Below are 23,668 nucleotides of genomic sequence, written 5' to 3' on the forward strand. Positions count from 1 at the left end.
ACTCTTTAGAGTACTAAAAATCTCTTTAGTACTCTTTAGAGTACTAAAAATCTCTTTAGTACTCTTTAGAGTACTAAAAATCTCTTTAGTACTCTTTAGAGTACTTTAGTAGTCTTTAGAGTACTTTCTACATTGAAGGTGTATCACTTCTATAAACAACTTTAACTAGCCTGTTTTTATCCTATGTTGATCACACTACGCAAAAGCAAGTCATCGGTAGTTTAACAAATTTGCCTCTGGATAAAACAGATCACATCTAAGGAATTGAGTGTACAAGCATCATGTGAATGCTGTTCTGTGAGCCCAGGGCAGGAATTATCATGGGATTTGGGGAATGGGGAAAATGTGTTCCACTGAAAAAAAATTACAATCATCAAATGGAAGTAAAATTTTTTTCCCCTGAATTTTTACACAGTTTCCTATACTTCTAAAGAGAAATGATACTCAAGTTCAGCAAAATTTGTTTTTCTGAAAAAAAAAAATTGGTTTTCTGGTGAAATTAAGCATGAGTTAAGTGGTATGCCATCATCTAACTCTAAGAAAAACCTTTGTAAAAGACAGGTGGATAATCAATCACCGCTTTAGAGTTGATACTTGAAGATTCAAACATATAAAGGTTACCATGTGATAAGTAAGACATTAAAAACTATCCATAATTAGCACCCTTTCCCACGCTTAACTGATTATACCTTTCGTGTCATTTCATTCCTTCTTTGTTTAATAAAATTAGTTCATTATAAATTGTTATGTAATTCTTTAATAGCAAACAAGATTTTTTCTAGTCAACTTCTGACACTTTGACAGTGCAACTTTGTATTTTCTCCCAGTACCTTGTATTAATAAAACTAGGATGGAGCAACTTTTCTAGAAGTCACTTACATATCTGGATTCTGCCCCGAGTAGACGCAGTTTTATCTAAGTAAGGCTAAAAGATGGATACTTCCTCATAAAATGCCCCTATAATACTTAAGTGTATATTGCCAATTTCCACATAAAATTAAAGAACTTTTTTTTATTCCCAAACAGCTTTTCAAACAAAATATGAAGAAAAACTAAATCAAGTGCCAATATTATTTGAAGTCTCTTGGCTTTCTTCTTAAACTAAAGCCCAAAGTAATTCTATACTTTGTGCTTACACTTTCAAAGGGTAAGTTTAGGAGGGAGTAACTAAAAGCTCATTCAATGGGACGCCTGGGTGGCTCAGTTGGTTAAGCAGCTGCCTTCGGCTCGGGTCATGATCCCAGCATCCTGGGATCGAGTCCCACGTCAGGCTCCTTGCTCAGCAGGGAGCCTGCTTCTCCCTCTGCCTCTGCCTGCCATTCTGTCTGCCTGTGCTCTCTCTCTCTCTGATAAATAAATAATAAAATCTTTTAAAAATAAAAATAAAAGCTCATTCAAGGGTGCCTGGGTGGCTCAGTGGGTTTAGCTGCTGCCTTCAGCTCAGTTCATGGTCTCAGGGTCCTGGGATCGAGACCCGTATCGGGCTCTCTGCTCAGCAGGGAGCCTGCTTCCCTCTCTCTCTCTCTCTCTGTCTGCCTCTCCATCTACTTGTGATTTCTCTCTATCAAATAAATAAATAAAATCTTTAAAAAAAATAAAAAATAAAAGCTCATTCAAACATAGAGAAATGATAAATTAAAATTATATGGATCCATCAACCAGTCTGAGGCTAGGAGTCACTTACTCGTTACATAAACATCTACTGAGGGCCTATTACACACCACAAAGTATACCTACAATGGGAATACAATGGTGAATGAGGCACAGTCCCTACCCTCAAGGAGCTCATTATTTTCTAGAAAACACTTCAAAGACTTAATGAGAAAACAATGATGAAAGTGAAGTACAGGCATCCAAGGAATTAATTATAGAAGGATCAGGGAGGAGCGCCTAATTCACTCTGAGATAAGAGCATGAAGAGGGACAGTGTCTTTAAGAGGTAACACCGTACCTGGGTCCTACAAGAGAGGCGGCTAGGTTAGCTAGGTCAAAAGGGGGAAAGGACTCTCCAGCAACGAGCATTCAGGCAGCATGCACAGAGCTCAAAGAGGGACACTGCATGACATGCCCATGGGAACTACGAGCACTGACGTGACCCCACATGGAAATTTCAAGGCATGAAAGGCCAAGTGATAGACATGGAAAAGTAAGCACCAGCTGTAGCTTAGAAGCCACCATAAACCAAGTTAGGGAGTTGGAGGTTTCTTCTTGAGGTGATACACACAAAAATGTTTTAGGGATTTAGTCAAATCTTTCTAGCATCATTGTCAGGGAGAACCCGAGAAGGCACAGGGTTAGAGGCAGGGAGGCCAATGCATAGGCTGTTGAAGTCGCCCAGATAAGAGATAACTGACAATGGGGCACCAGGGTGGCTCAGTCATTAAGCGTCTGCCTTTGGCTCAGGTCATGATCCCAGGGTCCTGGGATGGAGCTCTGCACCAGCCTCCCCGCTGAGCATTCCCTCTCTCTACTTGTGTTTCCTCTCTCTCTCTCTGTCAAAAAAATAAAATCTTTAAAAAAAAAAAAAAAAAAGATTGCTGGCAGTAATGATAAAAATAGGAAAGAGGTGAACTTTTAGAGATGTTAGGCCAGAGTTGGTGACTAAATATGGGTAAAAGAATGAAGAATAATTCCAAATTTCTAGCTCAGGTGCCTAAGGGATTAGGATATCCTTTCCATGCTAACTGATTACATCTTTAATGTCACTGACAGCCATCTTTATATTTCCTCCAATAAGATGCCTTCATTATGAAATATGTTTTATAATATTCCAGATTAACAAGGAAAATGGCTTAGATCTGCCTACTTCTAATAGTTTGAGGCTGATGTTGTATTTTCTGAAGTTAATTTCTATGAAAAGATAATTCATGTAGACCAGAAAATATAGAAGGAAAAACCAGGCCAGGGGAGAAGATGATTAACTCCTTTGGACACTTGAACTTGAAGAATCCTGAGGATCTCCAACAGGTAGCTATACAAGAATATGCAAGACTGAAGTGAGGGCAAGAAATCTAGGTCATAAGCATAGATTTGGGTAACATCAGCCTATCCAGAGTCACTGAAATCGTAAGATTGGTTGAAATTATCCTGGAAAAGTGGAGAGTAAGAAGAGCTGCTAAGTGCACAGCTCTAAGTAACAGCCATACTCACAGATTTGGTAGCAGATCAAAGCAGTTCAGGAAAGAACTGGAGAGTGAGGAGTCTCGACAGTCAAGGTACTAGTGTCAAGAAGGAGAGAGTGATTGCCAGAGTCAAATGCAACAGAAAAGTTCATCCAATGATGAAAAAGGAAAAAGTATACACTCTGCTTGATAATCAGGAGTTCTCTAGTGACCTTAGTGAATACAGCAGTGGCATATTTTGTAGCTAATGGATGTCTAATGAAGAATTTTCTATCATTAAAAATGCAAAAATTATGGGGCGCCTGGGTGGCTCTGTGGGTTAAAGCCTCTGGCTTCGGCTCAGGTCATGACCCCAGCATCCTGGGATGGAGCCCCACATCGAGCTCCCTGCTCAGCGGGGAGCCTGCTTCTACCTCTCTCTCTGCCTGCTTGTGATCTGTCTGTCAAATTAAAAAAAAAAAAAAAATTTAAATGCAAGAATTAGGGGCACCTGGGTGGCTCAGTCAGTTAAGCATGTGCCTTCAGCTAGGTCACGATACTAGGGTCCTGGAATCAAGCCCTTCTCCCTCTACCCCTTCCCACAGTCATTCTCATTCTCTCTCCCAAATAAATACAAAATCTTCTTTTAAAAAATGCAAGATTTGGGGCACCTGGGTGGCTCAGTGGGTTAAGCCGCTGCCTTCAGCTCAGGTCATGATCTCAGGGTCCTGGGATCGAGGCCCGCATCCAGCTCTCTGCTCAGCAGGGAGCCTGCTTCCCTCTCTCTCTCTCTGCCTGCCTCTCTGCCTGTGTCTCTGTCTACTGTGATCTCTCCCTCTGTCAAATAAATAAATAAAATCTTTAAAAAAAAAATGCAAGATTTATCTCAGGAAATCCATAGTCATTTAAAGTGGTATGTAACATTGCTTATAAATTACTGCCATCAAGTTTTCTCCATCTCTACTCCCAAATATCTTTATTCCAAGTTGTCCTAACTTAGGAATCTGTATCCCCTCTGAAAAGTATTATTATTAGCAAGGGGTCATCCACTACATAGTATCACTATCTACAGTTCAGCTTTCTTCCTACTTTGTGTGGGAAGCAAGAGAAAAATGGAACCAAAATGGCCTATCTAGCCAAACGATAAGTAACCCATCATTCATTAATTCATTCAGTACCCATCAAGAACCTACTATCCGCTAGACAAAATAACAAGTCTTAAAGATGCAATCTAAATAAAGCATAGTCACTGCTCTCCTGACATTCACGATCTAGCCCCATCCTGTTCCCACTGAGTACTCACTATCTGCAGATGATCCCTTCTTCCCAGGAGGACCACTGAGGGGGTAGGAAAATTGTTTCCTACAAACACAGGTTTTTTTTCCGTTGCCCTACTATGCCTGACAATTTCGATTCCACTGGTCAGTATTTCTGAGATACCATGCCCCATCTCCCTCTTTCAGATCGGGTCTCTCTTTTCGCCATTCTACCTCACATCCTGACACACAACCGGACCTCATCTGGACATGCCATGCTCCTGATTGGCCTTGATTAGCTCCTGCCCATGCCTTCCTCGGAACTGTCATTTGTCACCTCCACTGCCCTACATAATTTGCTAGTTTCCCCTTCAACATTTTGTCCCAAATATCACCATCCCTTTGCTTAAAGACCCCCTGACCACTACTGACAAGCCCTAACAGGCTGCTTAATCATACAGTTTTCATTTTAGGTTTAAATCAAAGTCGAACTCATGGGTATTTTGGGGATTTCTAGTCTCTTCCTCAAAAGACCCTCGGCCTGACTGAAAAGAGTTCACACTCAATGCTGGAGTCCAAAGGCCTGGGCTAAATTCCAAGCTTTTATAAATGTATCCAGGCCCTACTTAAGGCGACAGAATCTCCACTGCTAGTCACATAACAACTGAACAAGTTCTCACATGAAGCAGTCATCAAAAACATGTTTCTTCTTTGATCTTTGTCAGCAATTACTATAAAAATGCCAACAGGATCTTGGCTGACATCTTAAAAATCAACACAAAGTGAAAACAAGTGTCCATGATTTTGTGGGGTGTGCATGTACTGTAACAGAATGTGCAGTAGGCTCAAAGGTAAACACCACACAATGACGAGTTGGACTCCTTCACAGGACAATTGGGGTCAAGAGCCTGAGGTGGTTCCTGACAGAGTGCTATCTTCTCTCCAATTTCCACCTCAGTCCAACCTAGACTTCTAAAAGGGCTTTGGTTTTTTTTATTTGGGGGTCTTCTTTTTTGTTGGGGAGGGGAGTATCATTTAAAAATATACATGGAGGAAGGATATCATATTCTCTCTTCTAGATGTTCAGATTAGAATTAGAGGGATGTAAAATCCAGGACTTCCACAGCCTTCACGCAATCACAGAAAGCCAGCCGACTGAAGAAGGCAGAGCAGAAAAGTGGGAGAAAAACTGGCTGATGTTACTGAAACTGGGAATTAATCAACCCTGGAACAACACTAGATTTAGGCTTCTTACTGTGTGAGATAATAAATTCTCCTTTTGCTTAACTTTTTGGAGTAGTGTTTTTAATTCTTTGCATCTAAAAACATCCCCATTGATACAGAATAATTTTAAATTATATAAATATCCTTAACAGAGAAAGCAAAAGAATGATACACATGGCTCATTTCTCACAATGCTTCCCCAAGATGACTCTCTCATCCAAGTTATTTACGCCCATGTCAAATCCTTTTCCAGTCTGAGCCCAAAGGAATCAGAATTTAAGAGTTTCTCCCAGTTTGCTGCCCTAAACCTCCTCAGTGCCCCGGAATGCAGCAACTGCCCAGGTCATCCCGATGGCTACCATTCCTTCTCGTTGCGGCTCATCCTATGCAGACTCTACCAGCAGTTCCTGAAGCAATAACCAACACTGCCTCCAACAGACCTAGTACTAGCTCCACTTCCACTTGATCACCAAGAAGATAGTTTAACACTGAGGCAGAATGGAGAGATTTCAATGGAGAGTGCACTGCAGGAGCAAAAGGATCCATCCCACTGCCAACCACACAAAGGAAGACCCCACCTATAGATACCATGAAATGTTTTGTCTCTTTATTGAATGTAACACAATCTTAATTTAATATTGGGAACCTGGGCGTCTGGGTGGCTCAGTGGGTTAAGCCACTGCCTTCGGCTCAGGTCATGATCTCAGGGTCCTGGGATCGAGGCCCGCATCCAGCTCTCTGCTCAGCTTGTAATCTCTGTCTACTTGTAATCTCTCTCTGTCAAATAAATAAATAAAGTTTTTAAAAATATATATATATTGGGAACCTATCCTATTTCCAAACAGCTGGGGTACGTTTATAACTCCTCGGCACATTCAGACTTTCAGTATCCTCTAACCCTGAGTGCGACGGCAGCATAGGTTCTTCTGTCGATTAAATTCCAACTCAGCATTTTTAAATCATCCCGTTGTTATTGCTTTTATAACAGGTTAGATTTTAGGTGTCTAGGAGGCCAAAACAAAATCCCTCTTATAAACACTTACGACAATGCTGATGTTCATCTGAGCCATCTTCACAGTCCTGGTCACCGTCACACTCCCAGAGGTTAGGGATGCACAGACCTTCACCCTGACACAGGAACTGGTTCGACTTGCAAGAAGGGGGAGCTAAAAAAATTAAGAAAAGGACTCATTATGTCAAACAGTCACCCTACTATACCAACAAGCAGTGTTTATTTCAAAAGAATCTATGTTAACTCCAGCTTAATCTATTTGCTATATATAATAAACAATCCCCTGCAAGAATCTGTGGACTCTTGCATTCAATGCCAAATAATCTCAGCAATGGCCTCACAACAAACTGACAATCCAAAGCAACACACAACTACAAAGAATAAAACAAAAAGCCAAAACATATCCATACAAAGCTATGACAAACTATATTAAATTTAAATAAAAATTAACCATGAGTTATTGTTAAATTATGTGAAATGTTTTGAATTGAATAATTATTATTTCTACAATTTTCTTGCCTTATGATCTTTGGCAGTTTGAGCTTCCATGTACACACCGTAAAATGGGAACTATATTTGTCTCATTCTTTGCTATAAAAAATCAGTTAAATAATAAACGTGGAAGTGCAGTATAATGTTAGTTGCTATCTCTACTGTCATTGGCACCATTGTTATGGTCATTATTACGGAACATAGTTATTACATTAACAATTTCTAAAGTAATGTTTGTATACCTATTCATTTATTCCTCTATCCCAGAATACGCATTTCTTGCTTTTCTGCTCTTAGTATTTAACCTAAAAATGAACCTGGGAAGCCCAGAGGAAGTGAATGGATAACACATAACCATGTCTCTACAAATAGAGCTATTCCCTTGCTCAAAATGTGATTCACAGACTGGCAGCACTAGCATCACGTGGGAGCTTGTAGAAATGCAGACTCTCGGGTCCCACTCCAAACATGGATGCAAAACTTGCACTTTAACAAGATCCCCAGGCACTCAATTTGTGCATGGAAGTTTGAGAAGTACTGTACAGACCTATTCCTCATCCTTCTCTCATTTTCAAATGCATCATGATCCAAACGACACACCAGAGTTTGTTCCGTTGTCCACTAGATGACCAACAATTCAAAACTAATAAATTTTTCACCTTTTTTCTTGAGTGTTGGATGATAACCCTTGTCTTTCACAAAATCAGAATGAAAGAAATTACAGGACTACAACTAATCACATACAGCAAGCTGAGAAAGCAACAGATATTAAGGGCTGGGATTTGTGCAGGAAAGAAGCCTTCAATGGATGAATTAACTTCACTATACCTTTGTTTCCTAATCTGAAACCTACCCCGGAATATTAAGAGAACTAAATGAAGAAATACATGTAAAAGTGATTTTTTCAGGGCGCCTGGGGGGCTCAGTGGGTTAAGCCGCTGCCTTCGGCTCAGGTCATGATCTCGGGGTCCTGGGATCGAGTCCTGCATCGGACTGTCTGCTCAGCAGGAGCCTGCTTCCTCCTCTCTCTCTCTCTCTGCCTGCCTCTCTGCCTACTCGTGATCTCTGTCAAATAAATAAATAAAATCTTTTTTTTAAAAAAAGTGATTTTTTTCATTAAACTTTGGGTTTATAATACTACTATGCTTTTAACTATAATTTTTGAGGTTCTGAAAAGTTCAATGAATTTCATTCTTCTTAGATTTTATTTTATTTACATTCAACTAATTAACATATAATGTATTACTAGTTTCAGAGGTAGAGTTCAGTGATTCATCTACAACACCCAGTGCTTATTATATCACATGCCCTCCTTAATGCCCATCACCCTGTTACCCCATCTCTCCCAGCCCCCTCCCCTCCAGCAGCCCTCAGTCCGTTTCCTCCAGTTATGAGAACTATAATTTTTTTAAACCTAAAATCACACTGGCCTCTTCTGTGATCTTTTTGTGCAATTTACCTAAATTATACTACATCCTTTATACAAAACCAGACTCCTCCTTGCATTACAAATCACAGTTGGTCCACAAAATTTCCAGAGTGAATAATCTGAAACAGGCTTATAGGCTTCAGAAAACTACTCACAAATTTGTTTCCTGTCATGGTCATGGTCATGGCCATGGTCAAGGTCATGGGTAAGAGAGAAACTGATGTGAATTGAACCCCTCCCTCAAAAGGAACTAATGGAATGCTTAATGCCATCAGTTCTCTTCAACCACAGAGATCTCAAAAGACTTAAGCCCAGTCCCAAATCTATCTATCACTAAAGGCACAGTTCTTTGCCTTTGATACAGCTGAATTCACCAGGAAGTACTTCTGTTATTTGAAAAGAGCTTAGCCCAGCCCCTCCTCACTTACGGCAGCCAAATTCATCCGAATCATCTAAGCAGTCTTTGGTCCCATCACATCTCCAGGATGCAGAGATACACTGCCCATCTTCACAGCGGAAATGCTCACTTCCACATTCTGCAACTTCACAAGCAAAAGAAAACCAGTTGAAAAACTTACCCACACAGATATTTAACCAAAGAAATACAAATGTTTTATAAAATGAAAAACTATGCAATGAATTAGTCATCAAAGGAATGTGAATTGTTTACAAAATCAGGAAAATGTTTTTATAATGATTATTATTTTATCCATTTTAGGGTCTGCGGGAAGAGGTCATTTCTGTACACAGCTGACTACAGAGTGTACCTAGATGTAATCAATCTAAAAAGAAATTTGACAGCATATATCTTGCTTATTCTTAGTCCCTTTATTTTTAAAGATTTTATGTATTTATTTATTTATTTATTTATCAGAAAGACAGAGTGCACAAGCAGGAAAAGGGAGAAGGAGGATCCTTGCTGAGCAAGGAGCTGGATGAGGGACTTGATCCCAGACCCTGGGATCATGACCTGAGCCAAAGGCAGATGCTTAATTAAACTGACTAAGCCACCCAGGCATCCCCTTTAGTTCCTCTGTTTTTAGATATTCCCCCCCTCCTAAGGAACTAATCAGTGAATTAGACAAAGATTTATGTCTGGAGTTTTTAATCACAACATCACAGTAAGTTGCAAACTTTCTAGATGTTCAATAATAAGGAAAGGATTAAAATTTTCTTGTATCTTTATTTTGACATATTAAGAACTCATTAAAATGGTTATGTAGTACTTTTAAGTGATTTAGATAAATATTTATAATATGTAACAAAGATGAGGATATATAACTTTACCTAGAACAGAGTTACATATTGAGAAAAAAGTGTAGGAAAAGACTGGAATGTTAACTGGTTATCTCTGATTGATAACATCGTGAGTAATTTTCATTTGCTTGACTGTGCTTTTTTATTTCTTTCAGTTCCCTGACCTTTATTTTTTTAAGTGCCTTTTTAATACTTAATAATATATAGCAATTATGGCTCTTTATTCTTAGATTTAGACCAGTATTTTGGCGTTTTGTTTAACTACTCTGTAAGACGCCAGATCTCTCAGTTCATCTCTGCAAACAAACAAAAAATTTTAAAGCCAAAAAAAAAAAAAGAAAAGAAAAATCTCTGCACCCAACCAGAGTGTACAAATTTGGCCCCCAAAGTTACTACATTCCCAAGTAGCAGTGATATCTCCTAGTGAGACCATAGTGAGACCAGAAAGAGAACCTAACTTAAATACTTTTATTTCATTCAACCAATATATCCAGCAATTTTCCCAGGTCCCCCAGAGGACTAATTCGAGAGTTGGAAATCCTCTGAGTTTCCCCAATATTTACCAGCGACTTCCCCATGTATTATGTGCCAAGTAGGAAATTGTTTTAAAGAGAGCAGCCAACATCAGCCCAACTTGGAGAAGACTCAAAATCATTCCTTCACAAGCCCAAGGTGGTAGAGGAGTCATCTAGGGGTTGGAAGAATACACTTATTTTCCCCTATGTATTTTAAGCAATCGTGCTAAATTACCTATTTCAGTTATTGGCTAATTAACCCAAAATTAGGTAAATAGACAAATCAATTATCTACTCCTAAAGTAAATAAACAATGTGCTATCCTGACTTGTGTAAATGCAGGCATATCAACAGCATGACATAAACACAGTTAAGTGATCTATTCCTAGGGGATATAGGCTCCTTTGTTCATGGAATGTTCAAATCTGATTGTCTGGTAGTGACATCCTGATTTATAATGTATGCTGCAAATGGTCAGAAACTTCCCGTGGCTAAATGGTGGTACCGAGTGGTACAGGAATACATACACCCAAATACCTTGTAGAGACTAATGCACGATGGTGGTTGGTGGTGCAGGTCTGGGGTTGGTGGTGCAGGTCTCTTATCAACTACCTTCAAAACACAACAACCTCCCTTGCAAAAATGCCCCTAAGGAATGTACAAATTCACTCTGGAATCCCAGAACTTCTCATTGGATTTTGTTCTACAAAGCAATATTTCCATGGGAGATTAGGGGCTTTGGAGGTTTAGCTATTAACACAACATATATTAAATCATTTTTATCAATTAGGTCTATTGTTAGTAATTCAACGTAATACATTTGTAAGTTCAGTACATTTGTCTCCCTTAGTATCAAATAATATCTGGCTGAAAAACTGTACCAATCTAAAGGTCAGTCTACTTACAAAAAGTTTCATATTGCTATGAAAAAAAGAAAAACATAAACTTAGAAACTGAGTAGAGAGAAGAAAATAACTTCTCAAAACAATCTATTGCCTGTTATAAAATAAATACAATTCTTAAGCAACTTTTATTACAAGTCAGATTTTATTTTTCCTAAAGTATGAAGTTAAACACATCATAAAAAGAACACAAAATTGATACCCAGAAGTCATTTTTTACATCACTTCAAAGCCAATTACATAAAACACATAAAAAAATAAAGTTGATGGGGGAAATTTTTTAATTAACTCTTCCTCGTTAGTGTTTTTTCACATTTCATCTCCCAAATCAATTATCTACAGTAATATATCAAGCTGGATTTACTCAATTTATCAACAGATCCATGATAATTCATCTGTCAAATTCACCTTTTCAATATTCCCTTCCACGCCTGTTATAACTCCCAAATGACTATTGTTTGGAAATACCTCTCCAGAAAAAACAAACCAATGCTTCATCATTGCTGGGTGGCCTCCCAGCAATCAAGCAAAATGCTCCACTTGTGTCAGAAGCCTGTCATTCATTTTATTACAAAGGGAGTATGTGCTATTTAAAAGCAAATTACTAGTGAAAAGCTCTGGGTCAGGTCTGATAATAATTGCAGGTGGCCCTGATTTCACTTGATCTGTATGCCCCGTATTTGTTTTGTTTTGCTTTAAATAAGTAGCCTTTATTCCTAACCCCACCAAAGCTATCTACTCCTTACAGTTTAATAATTTGAAATCCAAAAAAGCAGGGAAAGGGATTCACACACTGGAGCTAAACAGTTTATGGAGGAAAATAAAAAATCTAAATAGAGCAAAATGAAAATTGTTTTTCAACAAGTGTTCTCTAAACATCTATATCCAATCCATCCAGTTTTAACCTAGAGGTAATTTTGCAAAGAATAACTTTCAGAACTTTAAAATAGTTTCCCTCTAGTAAGAGCCAAGGAGGAAAACATCATAATCCACACTGAAATAAAAAATCTTTTGTTGGGACGCCTGAGTGGCTCAGTTGGTTAAGCAGCTGCCTTCAGCTCAGGTCATGATCCCAGCGTCCTGGGATCGAGTCCCACATCGGGCTCCTTGCTCCGCAGGGAGCCTGCTTCTCCCTCTGACTCTGCCTGCCTCTCTGCCTGTGCTCGCTCTTGCTCTCTCTCTCTGACAAATAAATAAATAAAATCTTTAAAAAAAAAAAAAATCTTTTGTTAAGTAAGGGGTGCCTGGGTGGCTCAGTTAAGCGTCCAGCTCTTGATTTCAGCTTGGGTCATGATCTCACGGTTGTGAGATCAAGCCTTGCATCTGGCTACATGCTGGGAGTGGAGCTTGCTTAAGATTCTCTCTCTACCTCTGGCTCTCCTCTCTCTCTCTCTCCCTCTCTCTCCCCCTCTTCACAACCCCCACCCTAATATGTATATATTGTTAAGAACCAGGAAGGCATTGACAAGAAACCATTAAGACAAATGAACACCCTACTTCCCCAGCACCAGCCCTGGCCTTTTCTAAGAATCAAAACAGATGGTACAAAGATGAAGAATACTCATGGGGCACATAAATGGCATGCACCATTCTAAGCACCTGGAAAACTTCAAGTCATTTGACTTCCACAAAAACCCTATGAGATAGATGTCATTATTATGAACACTATACACACAAAGAACCTGAGACACAGAGCAGTTCAGTAACTTGCCCAAGATCAAACAGCAAACATGCACAGCCAAGCTTTGGACCTAACAGTTCTAGTTCTGGTATCTGTGCTGTAATGACCACTGCTCTGTGTCCCCTTACACCAAAGAAACAAAAAGAGAAAGAAAAAGAAAGGATTTCACCAAGCTCAAGAATAAATGTAAAAATATTTTCCAAAGATGCTATCCACATTAACTGAATTCATGAACTTGGCTGGTGTGGAATCCATCTCATCCCATATGCTCATATAATTCAGTTGGAGAAGAGTAGTCTACCTGGCAACTAAGATTGCACATAATAATTCTTGGGCTTAGGAAAATTTGCTGCAATCAAAAGCAACCCAGGGAAATTTAAAAAAAAAAAAAAAAGAGGTTCAATCTTCAAGAAAAATTATACTAGACACAGGAATAAACTTGTTTTCCAAACATATTAAAGCCCCAAAATGGAGAAAAACGAGAGTAATCCTAGCATAAATAGCATATCCCAAGCTTCCTGATCTAAGAATGTGTTAAGATATTAAAGAAAACCATTAATGCCTAGAGGAAGGAGGAAGTCATTCATTTGTCCAGTGCAGGTAACAGTACTGAATTAAGTACACTACTTCTGTATTCTTCATAGCCCATAGCACAGTGCTAGGCACATGCGGATAGTCAACACATATTCATCAGATAATGAAAATTTCTCTTCATAAAATTCAGCCTCTTGGTATCATTATATAGATAAAACCATTACATAGATAAAACCGTCAAGGCAAACAGTAATACTTTATTAAGACTTTGTTTGCTATCTTAAATCCACAGAAAGGAAAATAAAATCTGGAATAATTTGAAATTACTTTGAAAAAGGAATGCCCCAAAAGTTTAAAAAAGAAAAAGAAAAATATTGGGTCATAGTGAAAGGTTTGATTCTTTTACCCTTTTCTAGCTGAGTTTCTTTTCTTCTCTCATAAATTCTTTTCTCTAAAGGGAAAGGCAAGTCATAGTCAATGAAACATTGTCCAAAGTTAACAGAGTAAGGTAATTTCTATGGCAAATCCTATTTTCCCATTAGATCCTCTTAACATGTGCTGGTCCTTCCAGACAGTTGGTCTACCTGAGGAGCGCATGTGCCTTTTTTAAGATGTGTCATGTTCAATTACATGACATTTTAATAGTCCTACCTTCACTGAGCTCAAAGAAGCAAATGCAAGAGGCAATTCCTTAATTCATCCGTAATTCTTACTTCAATTTTTCTGTACTTGATTTTTATTGCCTTGACATACTTTTGATGTTTATAAGTTGGGTGAAGATTCCGTACAATTCTCACACCTTATCCATACCCACAATGCCTTTTTCCCTTCAAAGACTGAGAGTCACTTGCTTTTTTCCCAAACTTCACACTGCAGTCATGATAGCCAAGCGTAACGAATGGTACGGAAGACCCTGTTCTGTGTAGTATCAACCAGACTGATGGGCGGCAAGACCAACTGATGGAACCCAAGCAAGACATATGCAGCAAACCTCTCTTTCTGCACATCATTCTAGCTGCCCGGTTTTCCTAAAAGATTGTCACACAGGAGGCCAGAGTTCTTTTTTTCTTTTTCTTTAAGCCAGTTTACAAACCACTGAGTTGACTGTTTTTCCCCAAATTATTATCTCAGAGCCCTGATGTCTGATTAGAGCAAACCAACATTAAGGACACATTTCAAGAATTCAAGGACTTTGAAGCAAAACTCACGAAGCCACTTGATGAGTGATCATGTACACACATCACTTAAGTGCAGCTTAAAAAAAAAAAACGAAAGCATATGATGTCAGATTCACTAAAGCCATAGAAAAACATGTATACCTACTATGAGCAAAACATGGTTCTAGGGCCTGTGGAAGAAACAAAGAAAGATATGGTCCTTTTTTTTTTTTTTTTTAACAGAGCTTACAAATTTATTGAGGACGGAAGTTATTATATAAGTTAGCCATGTATTTTAAGTGTTTTCAAAAATTTCTTCATTATAATCCCACAACTCTGTGGACTAGTATTAATAGCCCCATTTCACAGATGAGGAGCCTGAGGCTTGACCAAATCTCTCAACTAACTAGTAAGCAGAGGAATAGGGATTCAGACCTTGGTAGTCAGGCTCTGAAGCCGTGCCATAAGATTATAGATGATTTGGTTCCAAATAAGCAGCACAGACAGAAAGAATCAACTGGTCTCAAGGAGAAAAAAAACTACCATCACAAGCTGGAGTAATTAGAGAAGGCTCCGGATGGAGGGTAAAACCGCACTGGGCCATTGTGGATGAGCAGGATAAGCAAAGAAGAGGGACCAGCGCTTTGTTTAGGGTCGGAACAATTTGAGAAAAGCCCAGCATAGGTGAGGGCCTAAGGGGCAGGCCTCTGCAGGACAAGTGCAAGGAACCTTTTGTGAGTGGAGGACCTGGTTGGAGAGATGGAGAATAAAGTACCATAAATATGAAGCAAAAGAATGGGTTGACTCTAAGAAAGCTTAGAGTTCACCAGTGGCTCTGGGTAAACGTTAAGCCTGAGGATACAAACTCTGGTCATGAAAACGGCTTGGGGCTCCACTTCATTCCCGAGAAACTGAGTCTGTACACATAGTATGAATGAGCTCAGTTGAGTAAGCTGGTCAGTGATTCACTAAGAGGTTGCTACCAGATGGGGCACCTGGGTGGCTCAGTTGGTTAAGCTTCTGACTCTTGATTTGATTCTGGCTCAGGTTACCATCTCAAGGTCACGATCTCAGGGTCATCAGATCAAGCCTCACGTCAAGTCCGGTGACCAGCTCTCTGCTAAGCAGGGAGTCTGCTTCAGATTCTCTCCCTCTCTTTCTACCCCTCTCCCTGCTCACATGCACGCTCTCCAATAAATAAATCAGTCTTAGAGAAAAAAAAAAAAAGCTGCTAGCAATGACGGGTCTCATCTTGCAGTCCCTCCAGTGGTCCCAGGCCTAGTCCACTTGCATGACAAATGACCAGCAGGTTCTACAGGTACACCCAAGGTACCCTAGTGTCCTTTCCCCACCAAGCTGAATATTTCTGAGCAGCCAGCCTAAAGAAATCAGTCAGCCTCCAAGACAGCTGATCTTAAAAACTGCTGCATAATTTTTAAAAAGTTCCTTTTCAGGGCGCTTGGGTGGCTCAGTGGGTTAAAGCCTCTGCCTTCAGCTCGGGTCATGATCTCAGGGTCCTGGGATCAAGCCCCGCATGGGGCTCTCTGCTCAGTGGGGAGCCTGCTTCCTCGTCTCTCTCTGCCTGCCTCTCTGCCTACTTGTGATCTCTATCATATAAATAAAATCCTCAAAAAAAAAAAAAGTTCCTTTTCAATGACCGAAAGCCTGCAGAATAATGTGACATGCCATCAGAGTAGCCTCTCAATCTGAGAAGTGGGAAATTGTTTCCACCTGTTCTAACAATTCCCCATTTTCACGTAAACACGAGCGACCTGGCTTCTTCTCCTTCCCCCTGGTCTCTCACGTTCCACTTCATTTTCACTGAGCCCCTCCTGTCCTGACAACCAGACTCTGGATCAGCACTGCAAAGGCTTACAAATAAAACCAGACTTCTCGGGGGGTCTGGAGAGGACACAGCTGGCATTTAGAGTAACTTAACTGCCCTGGGCAAAGCAGGATGTATAGCATCTCTGGCCCCCATATGTGGAATGGCAGTAGTGCCCTTGCCTGGGACACTGTGACAGCAGAGAACAGCCACACACGTGTCCAAACATCCCTGGAGAGTGGTGGTACCACCCCCGGTTGAGAACAACTTAGAATCTGTAAGCAGCTTGGAGATTCAGAGCTCAAAACATCTTAACCCACATGAAAGAGATCTTCTAAGAAAACCCCTATAATAAATTCTTCCCTCCTAAAGATAATAAAAATTTCTTAAACAGCAATCCCACTCCCTCCCACCCAGCAATAAGGGAGCCTGGGATTGGGCAATATCATGCCGCAGCTCCTAGTACCACCAACTTGAAACGAACTCCCCTGGGAGTGTGATAAAGAATCTCAGTTCCAGGGAGGCCTGCTTCCCCCTGGAATGCTCCACAATGCGTCCACAGGCTTACCCTTCAGGGGTGGAGGGGGAGTCCCACAGAAAAAAAAAAAAAAAAAAACCAAGCCAAAAATCTGAAAGCCTGAAGCAGTTCATTAATGTAAAAGGATCATGGTCATGAAAAACAAAGTCACTGACCCACCTGCTTTATGGGGCAAACTCTTCCCACCGGTACACTGATCATAACAAGAAATAATTTCTTCCATTGTCCTCTCCCAACCCCTGCCACACACACTTAAAATTGCTAACTACAAAATAAACTGGCAAGCCCATGAATGCCTAAAACATTCAAAAGAATTGCCAAGTTTTTACCAAGAACACTCAGCCATGAAAACTTGTCAGCCAGTACCAAAATCCGGACGCTGTGTTTGTGTTAGTCTTTTCTGTACTTCCCCAAATAATTCATGTAGTGCTTTCTCTATCAGCTAAGACACTGAGGTTGCTGTGGAGGGACGACTCCTCCACGTGGAGGAAAACTAAGCCCAAGACCTTCATCCCCACTCCCTCCGAAGGGCCTGACTGGTTATCTACCTCTTTACTGGCCAAAGAGCAACACTTACAGGACGCTATCAAGAACACTATCCAAACAGAAGAAAATTTAAGTCACCTGCTCTCGGGTAAATAAGGAACTAATGAATCAAACTATACATAAGAAAAGAGTAAAACACCTTTCAGCACTTAATAATTTAACAGGCCTTGTACAAAAACTATAAATCACCCTGATTTAAGCACTGATTTCCAACCCCAACAGCCCAAAGTACTCCTATATGGCTTCACGACTAGCAAATGTAAATTACTGGAAATTGGCTGAATGGAATCAAACACTAAGAAAGAAAACAAGCCCTTGTGAGAAGTTAAGGGACTACGCACATGTGCGAGCAGGCAGCTTTCCCGCCTAAGACTTATAAAAGGTGCGACAGACCTGCTCTCAACCCAAACGCAGTGTTTACAGACAGCATCGTATCAGGGAATCCGGGTTTTTCTGATTCATTAGGCCCAAGTGTTGAACCATAAATCAGATTGATACATATGTGTTAAAGCCGCAAACATCGATGTCCACTGGATCATTTTAACAAGCAGATGAGATCACCAGGTTATCAAATGAACAATGGCATTTGATACTGGAAATTGTGACAATTAGCAGCAGAAGGAGAAACTGATTCTCAACTGGTGATTCTCTAAGTCACAGACTGAATCAGTTGTAACAATTACATCAGTCTTGACTGAATCATACCAACGCCTTACTCTACTCCTCCTCCCTTATTCCATGTTCCTTAGGAACATCAAGGGGAGGTGTTAAGGTTAACAATCAGTGTCCAGGGGTGCCTGGGTGGCTCAGTGGGTTAAAGCCTCTGCCTTCGGCTCAGGTCATGATCTCAGGTTCTCGGGATCGAATCCCGCATCCAGCTCTCTGATCAGCAGAGAGCCAGCTTCCCTTCCTCTCTCTCTGCCTGTCTCTCTGCCTACTTGTGATCTCTGTCAAATAAATAAATAAAATATTAAAAAAAAAAAAAAAAAACAGTGTCCAGTCACTGAACTTAACAAGACCTAGCATCTTGCACCCTAATCTCAATTTGATACAAAATGGTAACTCGTTCTTATTTAGTTATGGCCCAAACCCCGACTGGACTAGTACATGATTGCTAAGTGGATTTATAGGTCACAAATTTCATGCTAGGACCTAAATTACCTCTCATTCTAAATGTGTAAACTTTCAGAAAGCAAAGATCAGTTTATATAAAGGTTACTCTGAAGTAACCAATGTTTCCAGGTCAATAAGCAAGTATGTTGACAACTATGATCTGGAATGTTGATGCTTCTATAAGGCTCATTACATTGTTACTTACACAAACACTGACTTTCATCACAGTTCATGTGTTAGGAGACCAGTTGAGGTACACAAAGGGATGACGTAGCTATGGGCATGTATGATCTCTGACAAAAAGAATTTTCTTAAACTCTTAAATAGTGAAAATCAAGAATGTAAAAATAATTCTACCAATTAATTTAAAAGCCTGTTCTTGGGCAAGAAGTGCTGTTAATTAATCATCTGCTAAACTGAAGTTAATATTTTTAATAAAAACATATTTTTAATTGGTTTTACACAATATTTTTGTTTTTTTTCCCTTTCTAATCACAAGTTATAGCTCAGAAAGAAGTTTATAAGCAGATGTTCAAAATCCTCCCACCATAACCTGATACACGAAAATTAAACAGAAGTAGATGAGATTAAGTGACCAAAAGAAGAGTGATGGCAAGGTGGCAGGATTCGATGACGATTCTACCGTCAGGGCGCCTGGGTGTGGCTCAGTGGTTTGAGACTCTGCTTTCGGCTCAGGTCATGATCTCAGGGTCCTGGGATAGAGCCCCACACCGGGCTCTCTGCTCGGCTGGGAGCCTGCTTCCTCCTCTGTCTCTGCCTGCCTCTCTGCCTAACTTGTGATCTCTCTGTCAAATAAATAAATAAATCTTTAAAAACTAAATAAATAAAAGATTCTACCATCAACAGAGCCCTTATTTTAAACTGTGAGTTTCTAGTGGAAGGAATAAATACCTCGGTAATCCTAATGCGCAGTAAAGTACCTGCTAGTACCCAGATGCTGCTCAATAAATAAACAATATGTGAGGCATTAGAATAATACATGGGTAAATCCAAGATGATTTCCAAAAAATGATAAAGGCTTGAAATCTTGATGATTTGTGGACTTTGATAATGGATCCCGCTATTTATCACTGTTTCTTCTGATCTAATTAACAATTCAACAATCATCTCCCTTATTGACCTGGCATGAGAGACCAGAAAGATTCAAAGTCAACCCCAAATCCTTGGGAGCCTATGTGTATGTTTGGGTCATTCTCTGTTTAGTCAGTAAAGGATGGGACCCCACGTTATATAAAACATTACATTTACATCCAGCACTACTCTGAAGCGAAAAAAGTACTCCGCACCACTTACCCCAAAAAAGGCTAAAAACAAGAACATCTGATTCCACAAATCAAAATTTGTAATTTTTATTATAAGATTTGCTAATACAACAGAACCATGATTTCGGTCTCCCTACACAGAGTCAAAGGTAGAGCTGAGTTTGTTAACTTGGCAATCTATAAAATAGGATCCATTACATTTGCAAAGACTTTCTTTCATGTTGTTGTTGTTGTTTTTAAAGATCTTATTTATTTATTTGACAGAAAGAGATCACAAGTAGGCAGAGAGGCAGACGTGGGGGGGAGGGGAGAGCAGGCTCCCTGCCAAGCAGAGAGCCCGACGCAGGGCTTGATCCCAGGACCCTGGGATCCCAGGACCCAGGACCCAGGACCCTGAGATCATGACCTGAGCCAAAGGCAGAGACTTAACCCACTGAGCCACCCAGGTGCCCCAAGACTTGCATGTTTGAATGAACTAAATATCCTGTCTCCTCTGCTATACTGATCTTAAAGACTGAGCAAAAAGAACTTGAAGACATGCCTCACTAGCAGGTTATCTGTTATGCTAGCAGTCTCCTGGCCCTAGTTTGTCATGCCTGGGCTCAAGGAGCATTGACAGATCTCCAAATCACTTCCAGGCTCTATAAATGTCATCACTTTGTGTTATTATGTGATTATGATGACTTGAAACAACTCAATAGCTTATTGACACAGAATCAGCATTATTATATTGTCTCCAACTGATACTCGTGTGTAATAAAATGGTGTCTGGGTTTCTGATTACATATGGTGAATTTATAATGTCCTAATATTAAGAGTAGCTTAAATAATATTAAGAGCAGCTTAAGTCCATCTGTGATGTTTGTCAGAAGCAGGAAAAACAATGTGGAGCTATTTCCTAAGATTTTACCTAATCTGTATGATAAATACTGTTAAGTAATGACAGTTAAAAAAAAAAAAGGCTACTGTCATTATAAATTTTTAACTATGCATTAAAATAAAATCTTAGAATTTTAATGCTGGAAAAAAGTAATGGTTCCAGTAATAAGCTACACTAGAGAATATATACAACAAAACCTTTACTGACACACAAGTAATTAAATCCATCACTTATTGGAATTTTGTCTATATTAATCACAAAAAAATAAACTGGTATTAGGGATTTGGTAAAAAATAATAATAATAGTTAACAGTTTTTAGTTGTCTGTCTCAATTCTAGAAATCGGGTATCTATGGTTACAGTCCTGAGGCAATGAATGAATGAGCCGATATACAGAATGAGTCCTAAGATACTAAGATAATTAAAAAATATTTTAATTAAATTTAATAAGAAATTCAGATTTTACCAGAAAGAGCTAAAATAAGGTATTAATAAAGAAAATACTAGATTAAGAGCCAAGAGACACACATGGGTGTCAACCCTTGCAATAGTACTGACTGTATTCACATCACTCTAAGTTCTGTGAGGGTAGGAACTATTTGTCTCATTGACTATTGACTCTTCACTCAATAAATATTTGTTGCTTAACTGGCGGAGCTTGGTGGACTTGATTTAAACTCTCTGATACACAGTTCCTTTACCTGCAAAATTTCTTACCTGCAAATCAGGTTCTGGTGAGGACTACAGACATCCCTGTAAACCACCAGCACAATGCTAGAGGTACAGCAGTCCTTCCATGAGGGCTGGTTCCCCCTTGGGTACTCTGACCCATCATCCAACTTGAACATTCTAAAAGTCTAAGCAATAAAATACTCGGGGATCAATACCTCCACCAGATAAGAGCTGTTTGTTCTGATGGAGAGAAACATTCCAAACCCTGACCCACCTTGCTTGTAGGAAGCTCAGCACTGAGAGCAAGGCTGGACAGTGGTTGCCTGGCTTCCTGCACAAGAACAAATATCCACTGGCCCAGTCTGGAGTCAAGGACAAGACTGAAAATCAAGATTTATTCTAGGAAATAAAGGTCAAGGTAGACCCAAAACCAAGCCTGCCACTGATTCTCTTTATGCATCTTTCTATTTTCCAACAATGAACGTTTTTTATTATTTCTTCTATTATAAAATCACTGGTTCCGGTGAGTCTCTGGAATTTGTATGTGGAATACTATTAAGGTTATAATCTCAACACACAAACACATACATATAAACCCACTAGATGATAAATATAAAGGCTTCCACACAGTGGACCTTGAATCATTGTACTACACATTGAACTATCTTTTTTTTTATTATTTATTTGACAGACAGAGATCACAAGTAGGCAGAGAGGCAGGCAGGGAAAGAGGAGGAAGCAGGCTCCCCACTGAGCAGAGAGGCTCCATCCCAGGACCCCGGAACCATGACCCGAGCCGAAGGCAGAGGCTCCAACCCACTGAGCCACCCAGGCGCCCCTGAACTATCTTTTTAGAGTCAGTCATACAACTTTCCTACTGACCTCAGTTTTTGCATCTATATGTGGACATAAAGAAATGGAAGATGTAAATAAATTCAGGATTTTAACCAACTGAAACTAAACTAAAAAGCTTTCCATTAAGAAGGTTCAGAAATTTTCTACGTCCTAAATTTGAAAGAAAGATCTTTTAAATTTTTCTTAAAAGTATTGAAATACTCATTATCCTAGTTCTCTAGACTTTCTCCTGTATAATAGAGAAATGCTTCAAAATGCAAACACACTGACTAAAATAATTTGTGCCTTTATATTGCATTCACAGAAAACTTAAGATGATAAAGTTGTTACCTTCCAGTTCAATGGGAAGGGCTTTATGTAAACCTAAGTATCTGACCCTTCCAAAAAAAAAAAAAAGAATAAAATATCGTGGTGTCATGACCCCAGCCTTAGGCTTCCCTCAGACCTTATCACCTTCCTAAGTACCCTCCACCTCACAGAATCTGCGTGCTCTTAAGGAGTCAACTTAACAGCTGTCGGGACACCACACTAAAGACAAGCCCACAACAATTTGGCTCTCTTCAAGCAAACCAAAACAGCCATCCCATCTCCAGCCAGAAACGAGGCAAAGCCAGTTCTTCCCCGTGCAGGGTTCTGTTCACTGTTTACTAAGGGCATTCAACACTTCACTAAACTCAGTGGGTAAAGTTACAAAGGGGGAAAAGCAACTTAAACTTGAAAGGCTCTTCTGATAGTCCAGGAATGAGGCAATTAGGGCCTTATCTAACTCAATGGCCCAACCTCTGCTTCATTTCCCGCACTCTTGTTCTAGAAATCCTTTCCTTCTCCGTCCCTTGGGTTCCCATAACATGGCTAGAGCTTTCATGGTTCTCGACCCTGACCCCAAAATCTGCTCCCAGTGACTTATTAACAGCAAAGTTTAAGTGATTTTTAAAGCCCTTCCGTGGGTATTTGCACTCTCAGCAGAAAGTAGGAAGCCCTCGAAGGAATGAATTTTCTAATTGTGGCATTTTAAGTATTTTCTAATGCACAAATACCTTCCTCACCAGCTTGGTGGGGCAGATTTTTGGAGGATAAAGTATCTTATCAGGGCTCCTAATATCGTACCACACAGGTGGTGGTACGTGTCCGCCGCCATCTTTGCTGGTGCCAAAATTCTCAGCAGTGAGACAGCATTTCTCCATAAATGCACAAGCCAGTTAAAATACAGTCAAAGGGCTTCCCAGGAGAATTTGGTGACATCTTTGCATCAGTAAATGTGTCTTCAACTACTCTGGCTAAAGAAAAAGGTCCTGGGACGCCTGGGTGGCTCAGTTGGTTAAGCAGCTGCCTTCGGCTCAGGTCATGATCCCAGCGTCCTGGGATCGAGTCCCACATCGGGCTCCTTGCTCCGCAG

At 39.9% G+C, this 23,668-nt stretch overlaps 1 protein-coding gene across 1 annotated transcript in view; it reads right to left on the bottom strand.

Moving 5' to 3' along the window:
• LRP2 (LDL receptor related protein 2) overlaps positions 1-23,668 on the bottom strand; it is a 201,086-nt gene that overhangs the window by 153,880 nt on the left and 23,538 nt on the right. Inside the window, exons 2-3 of the mRNA XM_059394122.1 lie at positions 8,943-9,056; positions 6,625-6,747 (exon numbers count right to left, since the gene is read on the bottom strand). Of these exons, the coding sequence (XP_059250105.1) occupies positions 6,625-6,747; positions 8,943-9,056 (237 nt within the window). The remainder of the gene's footprint in view (positions 1-6,624; positions 6,748-8,942; positions 9,057-23,668) is intronic.

The sequence above is a fragment of the Mustela nigripes genome, chromosome 3 (assembly GCF_022355385.1).
Source record: "Mustela nigripes isolate SB6536 chromosome 3, MUSNIG.SB6536, whole genome shotgun sequence".
Classification (NCBI taxonomy): Eukaryota; Metazoa; Chordata; class Mammalia; order Carnivora; family Mustelidae; genus Mustela; species Mustela nigripes.